General features: G+C 39.3%; 1 protein-coding gene across 9 annotated transcripts in view; it reads left to right on the plus strand.

Moving 5' to 3' along the window:
- sgip1a (SH3GL interacting endocytic adaptor 1a) overlaps nt 1–16,175 on the plus strand; it is an 84,301-nt gene that overhangs the window by 1,075 nt on the left and 67,051 nt on the right. For 3 of the 9 annotated variants that reach the window (XM_042416296.1, XM_042416300.1, XM_042416301.1), the window contains exons 1-2: nt 15–155; nt 12,830–12,953. In XM_042416296.1, coding sequence (XP_042272230.1) covers nt 12,911–12,953 — 43 coding nt within the window. In that variant the 5' untranslated portion in view covers nt 15–155; nt 12,830–12,910. Of the gene's footprint in view, nt 1–13; nt 156–12,829; nt 12,959–16,175 lie in introns of those variants that run through there. The other 6 variants (XM_042416302.1, XM_042416304.1, XM_042416299.1 and 3 more) reach the window with 5 other exon arrangements.

Genomic DNA, 16,175 nt, shown 5'->3' on the forward strand with positions numbered 1-16,175 from the left:
AGAGATATGTCACTTCCGGCGACCATCTTTGTCTGACTGAGAAGCAATTTGGGAAACGGGTTAAATATTTCTCTATTGTGCTACGGAGAGAATATCATTTGTTCTGCCTGGACAGGAGGACGTTTGGGGAATCTACTAAAGTCTTCCAAATAGCAGTGAGTAAGCGTTTTTTTTGTTTGTTTGTTTTTTAGTTGTGTTTATCTTGTTGAAAAACAGGCTAACAGTTAACTGCTAGCCAGCTGTCTGTCACAAATGTAAACATCAGTGCAACAGTTTTAACTGTTAGCATAGTTAAATGGAGGTGCAGACAGGTGCTAAGCACTAAATAGAAATTGTAAATATTGTATCATTTCACCACGTTGCATTTTAAATGCTGTACCATGCTCTGCCTCAAATTAATTTAATGGTGAAACTCTGAACTTTTGGCTTAAACAAGGCGCTATAATGTTAAACAGGTGTAACTTAGCTTAACTCAAAATATATGTCCAAGTATATGTTAACTAACTGTTGCTGTCAACACCTTAACATAAAACAGCATGGAAGTCACAAGTGTGACTTGAGGAACAAACAGAAAATATTTCTTGGGTTAAGTTTAGGGCTAAATTGTGGCTCAGTCACTGTTTGCCAGCTTTTATAATTTGAGCACATCTGAACATTGAAATTGAAATTGAAAGTGAGTTCAGTCTTTTTTGCTAAATGATGTCATAGCTAGAAACTCATGATGGGGAATGAAATCATTTTCCAGAAATTCAGTCACAGTAGATATTGTACTTTCCCCAGAGCTGGCCTGTTTATTTTTGAGTTTTGTGATGTTCCCATAACCATGAAGACCCTGTGCTGGAAAGCTTACTTACATCCTGGAAATGTAACAGGAAACTGGCATTCTTTTACTAACTGCAATGTTTCTCAAGACATGATCAAGACCAGTAATGTGTTTGCTGATTAATGGACACTGACTGGTGAAAATATTGCTGTAGCTTTATGATAATCCATACATGTGCAACATGTCCCCCTCAGATTTACATTACAATAAAATACAGGGTTACTCATTGTGGATGTTGCTTGCAGTGTGAACACAATTCACAGGTGTTAACATCAGTGCAACAGTTTTAACTGTTAAATGGAGGAGCGGACTGGTGTTAAACACTATATAAAAACTTTAAATTGTAAACAGCGTATAATTTCACCACATTGTATTTTAAGTGCTGAACCATGCTTTGCCTTGATTAATTTAATGGTGAAACTCTGAACTTTTGGCTTAAACAAGGCATTATAACATGAAACAGGTGTAACTTGGCTCAAGTACATGTTTTTATCCAGCTAAAAACTTGTAATTCACAATAGTTTGCCAGCTTTTATCATTTGAGCACATCTGAACATTGAAATTGAAAGTGAGTTCAGTCTTTTGTGCTAAATGATGTCATAGCTAGAAATTTATGATGGTGAATGAAATCATTTTCCAGAAATTCAGTTATAGTGAATGATTCCCCCAGAGCTGGCCTGTTTATTTTTTGAGTTTTGTGATGTTCCCGTAACCATGGAGACCCTGTGTTTAACAACTTACTTACATCCACATCCTGGAAATGTAACAGTAAACTGGCATTCTTTTACTAACTGTACTATTGCTCAAGAAATGATCAGGACCAGAAATGTGTTTGCTGGTTAATGGACACTGACTGGCGAAAATATTGCTGTGGCTTTTTGATAATCCATACATGTGCAACATGTCCTCCTGAAATTTACATGAGCATAAAATACAGGTTTACTAGTCGTTGTGGACATTGCTTGCAGTGTGAACACAGGTCATTATTTAAAATCTTTTTAATCATGAATTCCAAATGTACAACATTGGTGTCTGATCAATTAAGGGAGTGTCTATGGAGATGAAAGCAGCTGTAATGTTGACAGTTGGATCCTGACATGGAGGCCTTGAAATTATGTAATCCCTGACAATAGTAAAAACCCAATGGAAACATTCGAGCAGCTAGTCAAATTTATCAAAGTGTGGCGATCGAACACATGAGAGGACTAGAACATTTGAAGCTTGAGTACACCATAGAGACAGGAGAAGGGGGGACAAGAGTGATCGGCTTTTGTCCTCTGCAGCGGTTGAGTAATTATGTTTTTGCGTCAAGTCGATTCATTCAAGTTGATTGGCCAAACTCACTGCATCAAAGGGTCTGGCACAACTGAAAAATAATTACAGCTTGTTTGGGACATTAATAATCAGTTTGATTAATTACGTTGAGTATGTTTCGTAAGAGCTGCAGCGTAGATGCCTGGGGAGAGTTGATTCAGAATATCAGAGGCCAGACTGTATGCAATGAGCATGTGACAGTATTTCCCTCCAGTCAGTTTGCTAAATATTTTGGTTTGTTAATTTTTTTAGTTAAATTGAGCAGGTGTTGTTGCATGTGATGACTCACATGCGCCCACGCCTGAGTTCTGGGTCTGTCTCTCGTTCCATCACTTCCATCCTGTACCTGTGGAGGCTTTGGCTAGGAGTAGCCACAGCCTGATTACTGCAGTCTGTGGCTGTATCCGAAATGTTAGTGTTAGTATTCTATACTAACACGCTATTTAGTGTACTAAAACAAATTTTTTGGTATGTCTGAAACCTTGGTGTAAAACCAATAGCACATGAATTGATTTCTATTTATGGGAATATTATTATAGTATGCAAGCACTGGACACTACGCCAGTATAAATATCCCACAATGCAATACAATACTGACGACAACAACAAAACATAACAGACAATGGCGGCCAGGGACCAAGGCAGCTCTGTTGTAATGTCAATAACACTTCAATTTAAGTGTAAGCCTAATATGAGGTTTCACTTTGCTAGGCATAATATATTTCTTAAATTAGTTCAGTCTTTATGGTTGGCACGGGTTACCAGGGTTACGCGTCTCCAACCGTCAAGGAGGCTCTCAGCAAGTGATGTGATAATTGCAGCTCACTGCATCTGAAAAGATACATACTACTGTTAATTCACACAAAAGTATGTTGAACGATATTACATATATAGGGTATGAGTCATTTTCAGCATGTACACTTTTTGGTAGGGTGGGGTATCCTTTAAAGTTTATTGATAATCAATTCTGATTCTGCTTATCGATTCCTAGTGTCAATTCCAATACAGTAAAAAAGAAAAAGAGGTCAAATGTTTAGTTAACAAAAATATCTCTATTCTTTTAAGTGTTTACTTTGACTTTTATTGTAAATGATTGATTTTGATTTTATTGTATTGTTTGGAGTAAATACATACAATAAAAACATATGATCCACAGTCAGTACATACATTTTCTTGTGGATGCCATTTGCACACTTCTGTAAAAAATGACTGAAAAAGGTAGCAGTAGGGTTCCTATTGTAGGACAGATTCAGATGCTCAACCACCTCAAGTTTTGTCGTTCTATAAAGCATTGCCATCGATGCCATGCTGCCTTAAATGTCTGGGCGCATTTGATATGCAACCTGACTTACAGCTAATTAGCTTCCCACATGCATTGCACTTCGCCTTGTCATTTCCTTTAACAAAGTGAAGCCACACTTTTGAGTGTTTACCGCTGTCCATCTTTCACCACTGTTGTGTTGTTAGCAATGCATACTCGTATCTAAACAAATTGACATGCTGTTGCGTTTATGCATGATGTAGACAGGTCCTGGCAGATAGCCACATCCTTGCAGATATGTAGCCTTGTTTGCAATAATAATGGGTTATCGTGCTTGGGATCCGATGAGCAGAACTGAAATTCAAATTTTTTAACAGGTACCCGGTTCTTGCGGCCTATCCTCACAACGAAAATGACAGTATAGGTCTAAAATTCACCCAGCAATAACAACCTATAGTTATGTTTACACTAGGGCTGTAGTCTCCTGGTCAACTGGTTGATTAGTTGGTCGATATCCTCTCGTCAGTCCAAATTCTCATTGGTCGAATAATCGCCATGTTATTTTCATAAGGAGAAAAGTGCTACATCAATAGCCTTCCAGGATTAATCAATTATTTCCTGCGGTGGGAGGGACAGACTAACAAATTACCTGTGAAAACGAGCAATTTGTTAGTCTGTCTCCAAATTAAAGGAAAAACCGGGACAGTCCTGAATGCTTGACCCCTACAGTGAGGAGATCCAGCGGCTCTGTTATGCTGTGGGGTGCATTGTGCTGCCATGGTTTGGGTCCACTTGTCCCCTTAGAGGGAAGGGTCACTGCAAATCAATACAAAGTTGTTCTGAGTGATCACCATTATCCTATGATGAAACATTTCTATCCAGGATGACAATGCCCCAATTCACAGGGCACAAGGGGTCACTGAATGGTTTGATGAGTATGAAAATGATGTGGCCTTCGTAGTCACCAGATCTCAACCCAGTTGAACACCTATGGGAAATTTTTGACCAACTTGTTAGATAGTGCTCTCCACCCCCATCATCAAAATGCCAAATAAGGGAATATCTTTTGGAAGAATGGTGTTCTTCCTTCCAGAAGAGTTCCAGAGACTTGTAGAATCAATGCTAAGGCACACTGAAGCTGCTCTGGCAGCACATGGCAGCCCAACACCTTACTAAGACACTTTATGTTTGGTTAATGAATCACTCATCTGTATGTGTTGATAGTAATTATTAAGTCAGATATAGGCCTACTTATTGATACAGCTTCATAGTTATTCAAACAAATCAAAATTAGTCATTAGAAATGAAGATAATGGCAGAGCACATTTGGCAGATTTCTATGTCTCAGTGCATATGTTAGATGTAGTCTGTGCTTGGGGGAATCACGTTGGGTTAACATTCCAGAGGCCTATTGCACATGTGAGAGTTTAGATGGAGTGAGTTGAAGTAGAGATTAGTGTGGGAAAAGCTGTGGGGGAGAGAAGGAGTTGCCAGACATGAACGTGATGAGTGAAGAATGAGGTTTCAGTTTTGGGTGGACTTTGCCTTGGAATTTTACCTTGGACAGTTTCTGACCTCGTTTCCTGTGTTGAGCTGTGAAAACTCTCAAATGTAGTATTATCAGGCAATGGATTCTCGTGGCTCAGCCCATGAAAACAATACTATGCCCCTATATTATATTAGAGCCCAGCGGACAATTTGGAGAAAAAGGATTTAAAATTTTTCCAAATGGCAGAGCCTCAGGTGCTCAAAAAGTTTTAATGCAATGCCAAGAAGGTATTCCACTCTTGACTTCAGTTTTTGCAATACATTTAACACTTATTTCTATGAATACTGTAAAACATATTCAGCTGTTATTTTGCCTAAATGTAGTGAGAGAGAGGCATGCACCTCAGTTGGAGGCAACACAGTCCTGTTTAGACCCTAAATAGCAGAATGTGACTATTTGGTTCTTCTTTGGGAATCTGCTTTCCCAGATTTACTCAGTAAAAAACAGTCATGATGTGAAATTTAAAATAGTTTGATTAAAAGTTGAATAAGTGAAAGTTTTACAAAGGTAATTCATTTAATTTTGTTATTCACAAATGGATTATTAACATACTTAGAAAAAGGGTGTGCAGGTATAGAAAATGAGCATCTCTGACATAAACAATATCATCATTTGTCAGTGACTTTCAGCAAGGCATTGAGTGTGATAGTTTTGTGTATTATCTCCCTGTGCCCCAAATCTCTCTGAATATTTGAGGAAATAGAAGTAAATATAGAAATAAGAATATATCCTCAGACAACGAGCGTGGTTAAATACAGAAAGTGTTGTTTCTGTTGGAGAAAGGGTGAGTCATTCATGCTGTGTTTGTCACAGATTGTTCTTGGGGGAAGCCTTATGTATTTGTCTGGAGGAGCCAACTATTTCCTCAGAGTAATAGTCATTTGGGCCTGTCTGCATGCTCGGGAAAACCCCAAATATACGGCCAACCAACCCATCAGTTGTCTTATAAATCATCTTTCAATTTCTGAAGTGCCATTAAAGATAAAAACATGCATGTGGAATGCTCTAATTGTATTAAAGATTATAAAAAGCTTTCTCAGCCAAGACGTCACACTGCACTGGAAACCAGTCTGCCAGTTATCTGCTCAGTCAGTCAGTGTTTATAAGCAGTGAACTTTCATCCTGTTCCCCTATTGTTTTTAATTTTAAAGTCAATTTATGGGGTGCTTGATTATATGGCCTTATGTCAGCTAATTCATATTAAGGTTTATTGGTGGTGGTGTTGTTGTGTTTTAAATGTTCACATCGAAGCAGGTGTGGTTCAGAAAAAGAACGCATTTTCCAGTGTATTTCCAGTGATGCATCAAGGATGTGTAGTTCATTAGTCCATCTGTGAGCATCACGGATGTTGCTGCAATGTTTGCCCTGTGCTTATTTTAAGGCAGAGTTTACTGGAAGTGTGTGTGAGGGATTAAAGTGAGCTGTGTGTGGGTGTGTCTGTGTGTCGGGTTGAATCTAGGCTTTCTGTGAAGACAAGAGAGGAACATATGCTTTATTCTTTGACACTTAGGAGTTGATATGAAACAAGTCAGTGATGAGTAAGAAAGAACAAGGCATGCTGTGCCTTCTGGGTAGATGTGCTCTTGTATGTATGTGTATGCACATGCACATGGAATTTTGTATATTTTGAAGTGTGTGTGTTTTGATGTTTGCATATAATCTTCTGCTGTATTCTGGTAAAGAGGTCTCCGGCATCGTGGAAAGGCCTTTGATGTGTCAGCTTCAATTTTTTGTGTGTGTGTATGTATGTGTGTGTGTGTGTGTGTGTGGGAGTGCTCTACATACACACTCCCAAGAGGGTCCACAGGACACCTCTTGGTGCACCTCAACACACTGCAGACCAGAATGGCAGGGAGTTCACAGTGGAATCTGGCCCACAGATACATTGGCTGATATGAGCCGCTCAACAGGAGAAAAGGAAAACTAAAAAGTAAACAAGTAATTCAAAAAGGCTTCTGGCATCAGCTGAGTGCCATAGGCGCAGCAACAGTTCCTTCATTTTAGGGAAAGAAGTAGGAAGAATTGATGCCATAGGAAGCCTCTGAGTTTTCAGACTATTGTCCTGACAAAAGAAATACTTTGTAGAGGACACCTTGGGCTCTGAGAATTTTTGATGGTCATTAATTGGACTTTTTTTAGATCACATTATTAATCAATTAAATAAAAAAAGAAAAATCATGAATAATGAAAATAATCATTAGTTGCAGCTCTGATTGGGCAGAACTATTAGACAGAAGTGGTATCTACAATGCCACAGCATCTACTATTGGGGCTGAGCCCTTGAGTACTTGCATGTCTTCTCTAACAGAGACAAATTATAAGAGCCCTGCTTTAGGGAGCTACTCTGTCTTATCCATGTAATGAAATTACAGTAAAAATGGAGCTGAAATCTACTAAAAGAATGGGTGACTACTGCCAGGATTACCCATTCACTTCAACCCATTAGACACATGCAAAAACACACTTATACGCACATACTTTGCACTGTAGTAGAAGTTTTCTGCTGTGTTACTGATCCTCTACCATCCTGACTCAGGAAGTGTGGTGAATCTGTGGGTTGTATATATCCTAGTTGAGCTATGAGGCCTATAAAGTTTAAGAATAGTCCCATGTTACATTTTTTTAACCTTACCATTAAATGTTGTGAACCTTACTATGTCATGACACATTTACCTTTTTCCATGAAGACTTTGAGTCTGTCTCATGACCTCCTGTAATATGTCAGAGGCAGGTTCATTGTCCTCACTACTTTGAAATGCTGTCAGATAGAGCAGATCTTAAAAATCTACACTCCTATTTTAAGAGGCATCATGAATTATGGGTACAGTATTAAATGCGTCATTGGGAGGCCTGTCCAGGCTTCTACCAGCACGTCATAGCACACACACACACGCACACACACACACACATAACCTATATTAGCAACATTCTCGTGGGTGTCCAGCCAAACTGGAGTGAGCAATGAGCAAGCGTAGGCAAGTTCTTCCTTTTTTCCAAATCTAATTCAGCTATGGGCAATGGGATTTTTCTTTGTGAGTTGTCAGACACAACTTTGTGAGATTTCCTGTTCCCACCTTAACTTGAGGTCAAGGAGCCTTTCAGTTGGCAATATCTTCTTTATGGGGGGGTTATTTTCCTGTTAAACAGAACTCCGAAATGGAAGTGATATCTAGAAGCTGTTACAGAGTATAAAACTCATGCCTTTGCTATTCCTGTTGTCTTTAAAATACTCATTTGAAAATCCCTGCAGTGAGTTCATCTGGCTCCATTCTGTCATCTCAGCCTGGCTGTCTAAGCAAAGACCGGTACTCTTGGGAGTGGCCTAATTTAAACTGCTCCACTGTTTATAGATATAAGCTGATTGTATAGCAAGTTTGGGCTCTGTTTATTTAGGCTTGGGCCTTGTGTGGAAATGGTAATTGGTGTGAGTACGAGGGACATATCGGACCAGTGTTGACATCCTGGAGACCATTGGGGAGACCACAGACCAGACCGGCACAGTATTAGAGGGATGAGCTCATCTTTTCCATCTATGTTCTGAGGCTACAGGGGAGGACTGGGGTTTCAGAGGGGGCTTGTTACAATGGGTTAACTCTGGGTGAAGTTTGGGGTCAGAAAATCATCCTGGCTGTCAGTGTTTATTGAACTGGTGCTACAATGCAGCGAGGCAGTGGGAAATGTAGTCATTCCAAACTGTTATTTTATGTTACAAGTCTCAAGTTGAGACAATAATATAAGAGATGTAGGTAATCCGACTGAAAATCTTCCGAAGTGGCCAGCTACAGTATCAGTCAAAAGTTTGGACACACTTTCTTGTTCAAGTGAATGGGAAGGTGAGTCCAAACTTTTGAGTGGTACTGTATATTAAGCACAATACATGCTAACTAGCTAATTAACAGAGCACTGACTGGTTGATACCCTCATCTGGAATTTGAAAGAAAACATGGCTTATTTGTCTCTGAGAACAGTGTCATACCAAGCTTACTCCCATGTTTCACTATAAGAAAATCAAGCTAAGAATCAAAATAATACCCCCCCCCAGTGGCATCAGACTAAACAAATCAAATCCACCTATGAGCTGACAGACTCCTCAGCATCATCAAGTAATTAGAAAGTGGGTGCTAATTACACAGAAAACCTTGCTGCTTGATGTAGTGTGTATGTGTGTGTGTGTCTGCCCCCCCTGGGCAGGGCAGCAAGTGGGGTAATGACAGAGAACAGTATGTCTGGCTGGCAGCACTAACAGACAGAGAGCATCATGAGTGGCTGGATGGCACGTAGGCACTCGACATGGCACCCTGCCATCACCACGCCTTATCGCCCTGCATGCCTTCCCCTGCCGCAGAGTGGAATGTTGTTTTGGTTTGACTGCACTCTATGCTGCCTAATCGGTGGGTGGGTGTTTGTCTGTGTACATTTAATGACTGCTGCCTAATCATCATCCCTCATCAGGGCACTTTGGGGGTGGGAGAAGATGGAGCGGGGTGGAGGATTGCTGTGATGTTGCTTCAGCAGTGTGCAGGAAATGGCACAAGGCCTCGGGACATGATACGTGACAGTTACAACATGAGCCCAGGGAAGTTTTAGTATAGAGATGACGTTCACTTACAGGCATCGTATTTGAAAAAAAAACAAAAAAAAAAACCTGTCCTGTGTTGACATACCTCAAGCTAAGTTTAGAGAACTCCACCAAGGTAATACGTGAGAGGTGTGTCACATGTAAGGGTGCCTGCGGTTCACATTTAAAACAATATGGCATCAAGAAAAAACCTTTCTCATGAAATTCAAAGTAATGACATTAATAGCCTACATCTATTTTGATTAGACACACACCTCTGAAACTAGGTTAAAACATAATGTTGAGTCATCATAAATGCAAGGCATTCTTGTTAAATTGAAGCCATTTATGTGCCATAGATTATTTTAGTAAAAAGTGACAAAATATAGTATGAAAATGAATTCATACATATCACTGCTAATTGAGTAATGTTAGTGTCTGCTGCCGGTTAACTTGATGATTTGATAGGAGAACTGCCAGCCTTATCACTTCTTGTTGGCTTGGTTCACATCAGTGTGTAGTCATGTGCCAATGGGTTTTCCCTATTCCTGTAGCACTGAATAAGGGTCATCATCCTGCTCAGCTTGATAAATGTGGCAAAAGATAAGACCTCATTGGATTGGTTTCAGGTTCTTTTTATATATTTCTGAATCATGGGGCTTTTTGAAATTAAAATGGTGATGCAAGTCCTGCATCCAGGCAGAACTTTTTATATTGTGATACTATGCAGTATCACTCTCCCTTTTGTTTAACTTTGTCTTGTCCAGCCTGCCTGTCTGTCTGATGAGCCATTAGCTAATCACCAACAAGGATTGGGCGGTGTTACGACTGCGGCTGCAAATGTGTTTTTGACTGTTGATTAATCCTTCAGTATTTTTTGTTAAATTGTTTAGTGTTTATCTTTAAATACATCTTACATCCCTAGAGCCTAAATTGATGTCTCCAGATTTCTTATTTTGTCTGACCAACAGTCAAAAAACCCAAATATAGTTACTATTAACCATGAAATGCAACAGAGAAAAGCAACAAATCTTCACATTTGTAAATTTGTATCTGTAAATGTTTGGTCTTTTCATTTGACAAATAATTAATCGGGTATTGTAATTTCCTTTTTTTTGTTGTTGTTGATTGTCTAATCAGTTAATCATCACAATAGTTCAGCACTAGCTGTTGCTAGTGCAAAGCGAGGAGCACAGTTTGTGCAAGGTTGCTATTTTGGGGAAATTGAAGATGGAACTAGAACACATTTGATAAATGATAAGCAATTCAGGGACCTGAACTGGCATCACCATACCTCACCCTCCACTCCCAGTGGTTTTTTACTTGCCAGATAATAACTGCAGTTTGCTGCTAAATGCAGCTTTCCTTTCTTAACCGTATTCATACAATAGCAGAGTGATGACCCATTTTAATTTGTCTTTTGATTTTTGCTGATGGTAAAAACTGTTGTAGACCTGCAAACAGATGCCAAGAGACTTAACCGAAAAATAGCCAGATGAGGGCAATACTGCCCTCCACAGGTGAAAGGCATGAGCAAAGGTGGAGAGAAAATAGGTCAGAGGGAGGCTGGTGGAGGATGTATGTGGGTAGGTGGATGTAAAGGTGGGTGGGGGGTGGTGCAAGGTAAAGGATGGAAGAGAGGAGAATGAGAGAGATAGATGAGTTTAGAATGGAAATGTAGAGTTTCCTTTCCTGTTGCATTTGCTGCTTTTGAAATAAACAAGCTTACTTTGCAAAGGTTTCTGCCATCTGGGAGGTATATAAAATGTGCCACAAATAAGAGCATCCTTTCCCATAGTCTATTTCTGAACAACTGCTGTCTGTCTAAATGCAAAGGAGACGGCGCCACTCTCAGGAGAGAGTGTTTTACCGAGATAAGGACCCAGAACTGTATAGCACTTTGCTTAAATGTGACAGTAAAGTGAAATGTCATTGTCATTGCAGGTATCAAGCTTATCTATTTAACGCTAAGTTATTATATCTTATTTGTATCACCAGGGACTGTCATCGCTAATACTGGGGTTAGTATTGCAGTGAACCAGTCTTAATGTGATTGTGCAGATACTGCACCTGTCATGAAAAGATCACAATTTTTACCTGGATTTCTTTTTTTACTGTGTGAACGTGTGTGTCTTCTTGATAGATGTCATTGCCAAACTGCATGTTTTACTGTCCTTGTTCTGTTCTGTAAAAGAAGAAGTTAGGGGCAGATGTAGAGGTATATCAAAGGGTAGGTATTTGTGAGTGAATAGAGTACTGTGTTAAAGTGAACAGCAGATGGCGCCAACAGCATGTGTCATTTTTGGACTCTCATTGGGAAATAAATCAACAGTAAATGCATTCGCCAAATGTAAATTTTAGGTCTTGGTTTATTAATCTAATTTCTAGATTTTCATTTGATTAAAATATTAATCTAATCTCATTTTCTTATTCAGAAAATAAGATTTAATCAAACAATTAGTCCTAGTTTGACACTTACCACGTACCAACATATTCTAATACACAAATATTTAAGAAGTTTTCTGCTGGTGATGTGCAGCAGAATCAGGTGCTTAAGTCCAGAATAGAAAACGTCAGAGGTGAGAAAAGACTGGAACACATTGATTTACTTTGCAGCCTTTAATAGTGCAAACATTAATATTTTGACATTGCTGTGTCTTCAGCAGAACCAAACGAAAACAAAAAAGACTGACCTGTGAATATTGTTTCTTCATGAATATTTCACTATGATTTCATACCTTCAGTACTGTAGGTTAACTTGAATTGTAATTTACTCCGTGAAACTTGCAAAGACGGCTCTTTTTCACATGCAGGGAGAGTTGATAGCATCAAGAACCTGAAGTTAAAAGTACATGAAGTCAGTAAAGTAATACCCACATCATATATAGCTTTGCTTATTCAAAGGCACATTCAGACTGTTGAAAAGTTTTGGATTTTTGAAATACCATAACAAAGTGGTAGACATGGAGAATGACAAAATGTGAATTCTGTTATTTGCATATATACAGTCTAAAATATTTGTCTTCTGTTAGTACTCCAGAATTTGTACATCATTAGGGAAAACTATTCACAATATGTGTGTCTGCATACACTATAAAAATGTCGCCTTTCAGTGCCCGACTAATCTGGACTCATTGCCTACTGTGCCACATTAGTATTCTCCACAGGTTTATGTTGGTGTATAGCAGTGTGTATGCCTTTGCCAGTGCAGTTGCAGTTGTTAATTTATGTGCTGGTATCCGCACCATTGTGTGTGTCCTCTCAGTAGCTCAGGCAGGCAGAGTCCTTGATTAGTCCTCATCCTCGTGTCCTTCTTTTTTCCAGCAGACCGTCATTGTCCTCTGTTCATTCTCTTCCCTTCTCATCCCTCTGGCTGGGGTAAGAGGTCCATGGAGAGATTTCTAAATGGCTGAGGAGCTGTGTACCGGCTGGTTTCGCATCGTTGCAGGTACAGTAAGTACAACCCGTCTCTTGTGCGACAGTACAGTACCTCCTCAGCAGTGAGAACGTAGATTGTTAACATACCTGAAAACAAGAGATATAAGTCACTTTTCTTTTTTCTTGTGTTTATATCCTCAGAGGGTTTACTCTAGATTATCTGATCTCTGTGGTGAAATGAGTTGTGAGTGTATGAATTTTTTACTGTAGTAGTAAGTGTGTGTGCTTGTGGTCATTCACCTTCACTTTTTACTGACCTTTTATTTTGTTGCCATAATATGTGGATGTGTGTGTATGCATGCTTATGCATTTTTGTGTGTATGTGCAACAGAAAACAGTCTGGTACTGTCATTGAGAAGAATATGCATTTATTACCACACACAATTAATTTTCCTAAAGCTGCATGCTCTGCTACTTTCTCTTGCTCTCCTCTACTGTCTGTTTTTTGTTTGTTTCAATTGACTCCAAATCTCTTAGAGCTTTGATATCAAAGCTAAGTGATCAAAGACAATCATGTTCATGTTATCAATCATGTTGTGCCTATGAGAGAGCATGTCAGATCCACTGGCCTGCTATGTAATGTAGTCAACTGGATCATAGCCCAGGTCACCATGTTGAGTTAAAGGTAGAGTCAGTGATTCTGGAGAAAGATTGTTCAATACACTTTTTGTCATATTCATTGAATATTCATTCATATTCATACTCATCAAAAAAAACCTAGTGTTCATACACAGCACTGGCTCTGTAAATGGGAAACAAAGTGGCTCAGACCGAGCCACACAAATCTATTCCAGCCGATCAGCAGGAGGTGTTCATGCTTGGTCACAGGATAGGTGAAATCATCAGAGCAGCTATCTGTGTGACATGACAGTCTCCAGCGCCTGTTGAATGGTGGGGGAGGGCTGGGGAACTGGAGAGAGGGGGAGGTTGTGGCTAATTCACATAGAAAGTGTTTTCTCACGGAACAAATAGGCTTCCATTTTATTAAGTATGTCAGTCCACACTGAATCTGAACAGTCTCATGGAGACCCACCATATTTTTTTACTCTCTGAGTCTGTTTCTGTCGTGTTTAGTGAAGCGAAATCTGAGCAGGCAGCTGTTTAAATCACATAAATATCTCGATGTATATGTGTTGAATTTACTGTATTAACCCTATCAATGAATCAGTAAATACAAACACTGTCTATTTCTTCCCCTGGAGCTGATATGCAAAATATTCTCATTCAGTAAATTTCTGCTATTAGTCAGCCTGGTGAAGGCAGTTTGTCCGGCTGCTGTCCTCTCAGCTCCCCAGGAGCTGCAGCTAACAGACAGCCGCTTCTGTGGACAGAGACGCTGAACGCAGGTCGAGTGAGAAGTGGGGAGGCTGCAGGAAGTGTGGATGGACTGATGTGCTCACATGAAACAATTTTTTTTTTTCTGCTCGTGATAATGTGTGAGAGGAACAGAAGTGACTCTACAGCTGACGCATCACTCTGGACTCTACCATATTTCTTTTTTGGTCAGTGCCTTGGTAATGCGCATCCATGAATTTGGGGGGTGGAGCTTCTGAGGGAGCACAAAGGGAGGGGTGTATTTGTTTGGGTGTTTAGTTCGAATATCAACACTCTTTCTCCAGAATGACTGACTCTACCTGTAACATTGTAAGGTTATATTGATGTCAATTTTCACAAAGTGACAAAAGACAAAGACGTTGCCCTCAGTTTGTATTTTTAAGCTTCTGTTTCTAGTTCAGAGGCTAATAGTGTCACATGGCATGTCCATCACATGACATACTAAAGTACACAAGGACAGCATTAACAACAACAATATTTTTTACTATGGCTGCACTGTTTTAAAGCTATCTATAGCAGCAAAAAAATAACAAAAAGTCAAAAGCAAAGTGACATACTGAGGCATACTAAAGCTGTTTTGCATTTTTAATGGACTGACTGACTATTAATGATTATCTGTTTGTGAGCAATTAAATCAATAATGTTAGCAAACACCTAACCTAGACATAACTAATAGTATACAGAGGAGAATAGCATGGGCAGTCTAAAAGGAGGGTTTGCAAAATGTTAGGCCTAACTGTCAACTGGAACATATGTGTGATATCTTAAGAGATTAGATCTGAGATATTTCACCTATGGCTATGACTTCACTGCCTTTTTTGTCTGGATTTACACTCTTTCATTATACCCAGAACCCTCAATATAACCTCTTTAAATACTGCAAGAACATTCAGGTCTAAATATGTTCTCAGCAGACAGATTTCAATTATTTTGGACATTTTACTTTTCTCTACCCCTTTCAAGACTTTCAGCACATACTCTACAAATGTCAGAGGGCTTCTGTTAATTTATTTTCTTTCTCACCATATTTCATTTCATCCATTTCACCCCAGTATTCTCTAAAAACATCCCTCACAACAGCCAATTTTATAAACCCTTATTCGTTTTAGGCCCAGTTAGAAGTTTCCATTCTTACAGCAAATAAAACAGCTTGTCCTCTGCATCTCAACTCTGGAAGACTTACTTAAAGGACTTACTGTGAAAAGTTTAAAACATTTTACTTCAGTCAACAAAACTAGAAAAGGTTTTACATAATTCAGATTTTTCTTCTTTACAAATAAAAAATTTAGCAAATTGGATCAAATTATTTATTTAAAAACATCACATCAAATTAAAGTCTCATGATGACATTCATATGGGAATAAGTCCAACTTTATACCAAACTTGAATATGTTTTGCCTTTAAGGTGACGATTTTGACAGTTATTGTGCAATATTTTTAGGTGCGATTGGATTTTGGCAATTTGGACAATATTGGTGTGCATATGAGTGGGAAGTTAAAAAGTGTTGGCAAAACCACTCATCAAATTTGTCATGAATGGCCCCTCTCCCTGATATGTTGAGCAAATGCCCACTTTGGTGGGTGTGATGGTCCGTTCTTCTCCATAATAATAGGCAGAAGTGTGTATCTTTATTCATGCTGCTCCTCTGCTGCAGCTCCAAAACATAGCTTATAGGGCATTAGGCTTTATATAGCAAATCCCCCTCCCTTCCTCTTCCCTTATTCTACACTCCTCCACTAGCTGTCCTGGTAGCATGAGTCAGCTGCATAATCACTGTACATACCTCCAGATATCAGCTTTGTTATCACAGACATGCCCAGTACAGTGTGCAGATGGTAGTACAGTGCACTGTATGAGCAAACATCCACAACTCCTCAGCAGTGAAGCCATAACACC

The sequence above is a fragment of the Thunnus maccoyii genome, chromosome 7 (assembly GCF_910596095.1).
Source record: "Thunnus maccoyii chromosome 7, fThuMac1.1, whole genome shotgun sequence".
NCBI classification, from domain to species: domain Eukaryota; kingdom Metazoa; phylum Chordata; class Actinopteri; order Scombriformes; family Scombridae; genus Thunnus; species Thunnus maccoyii.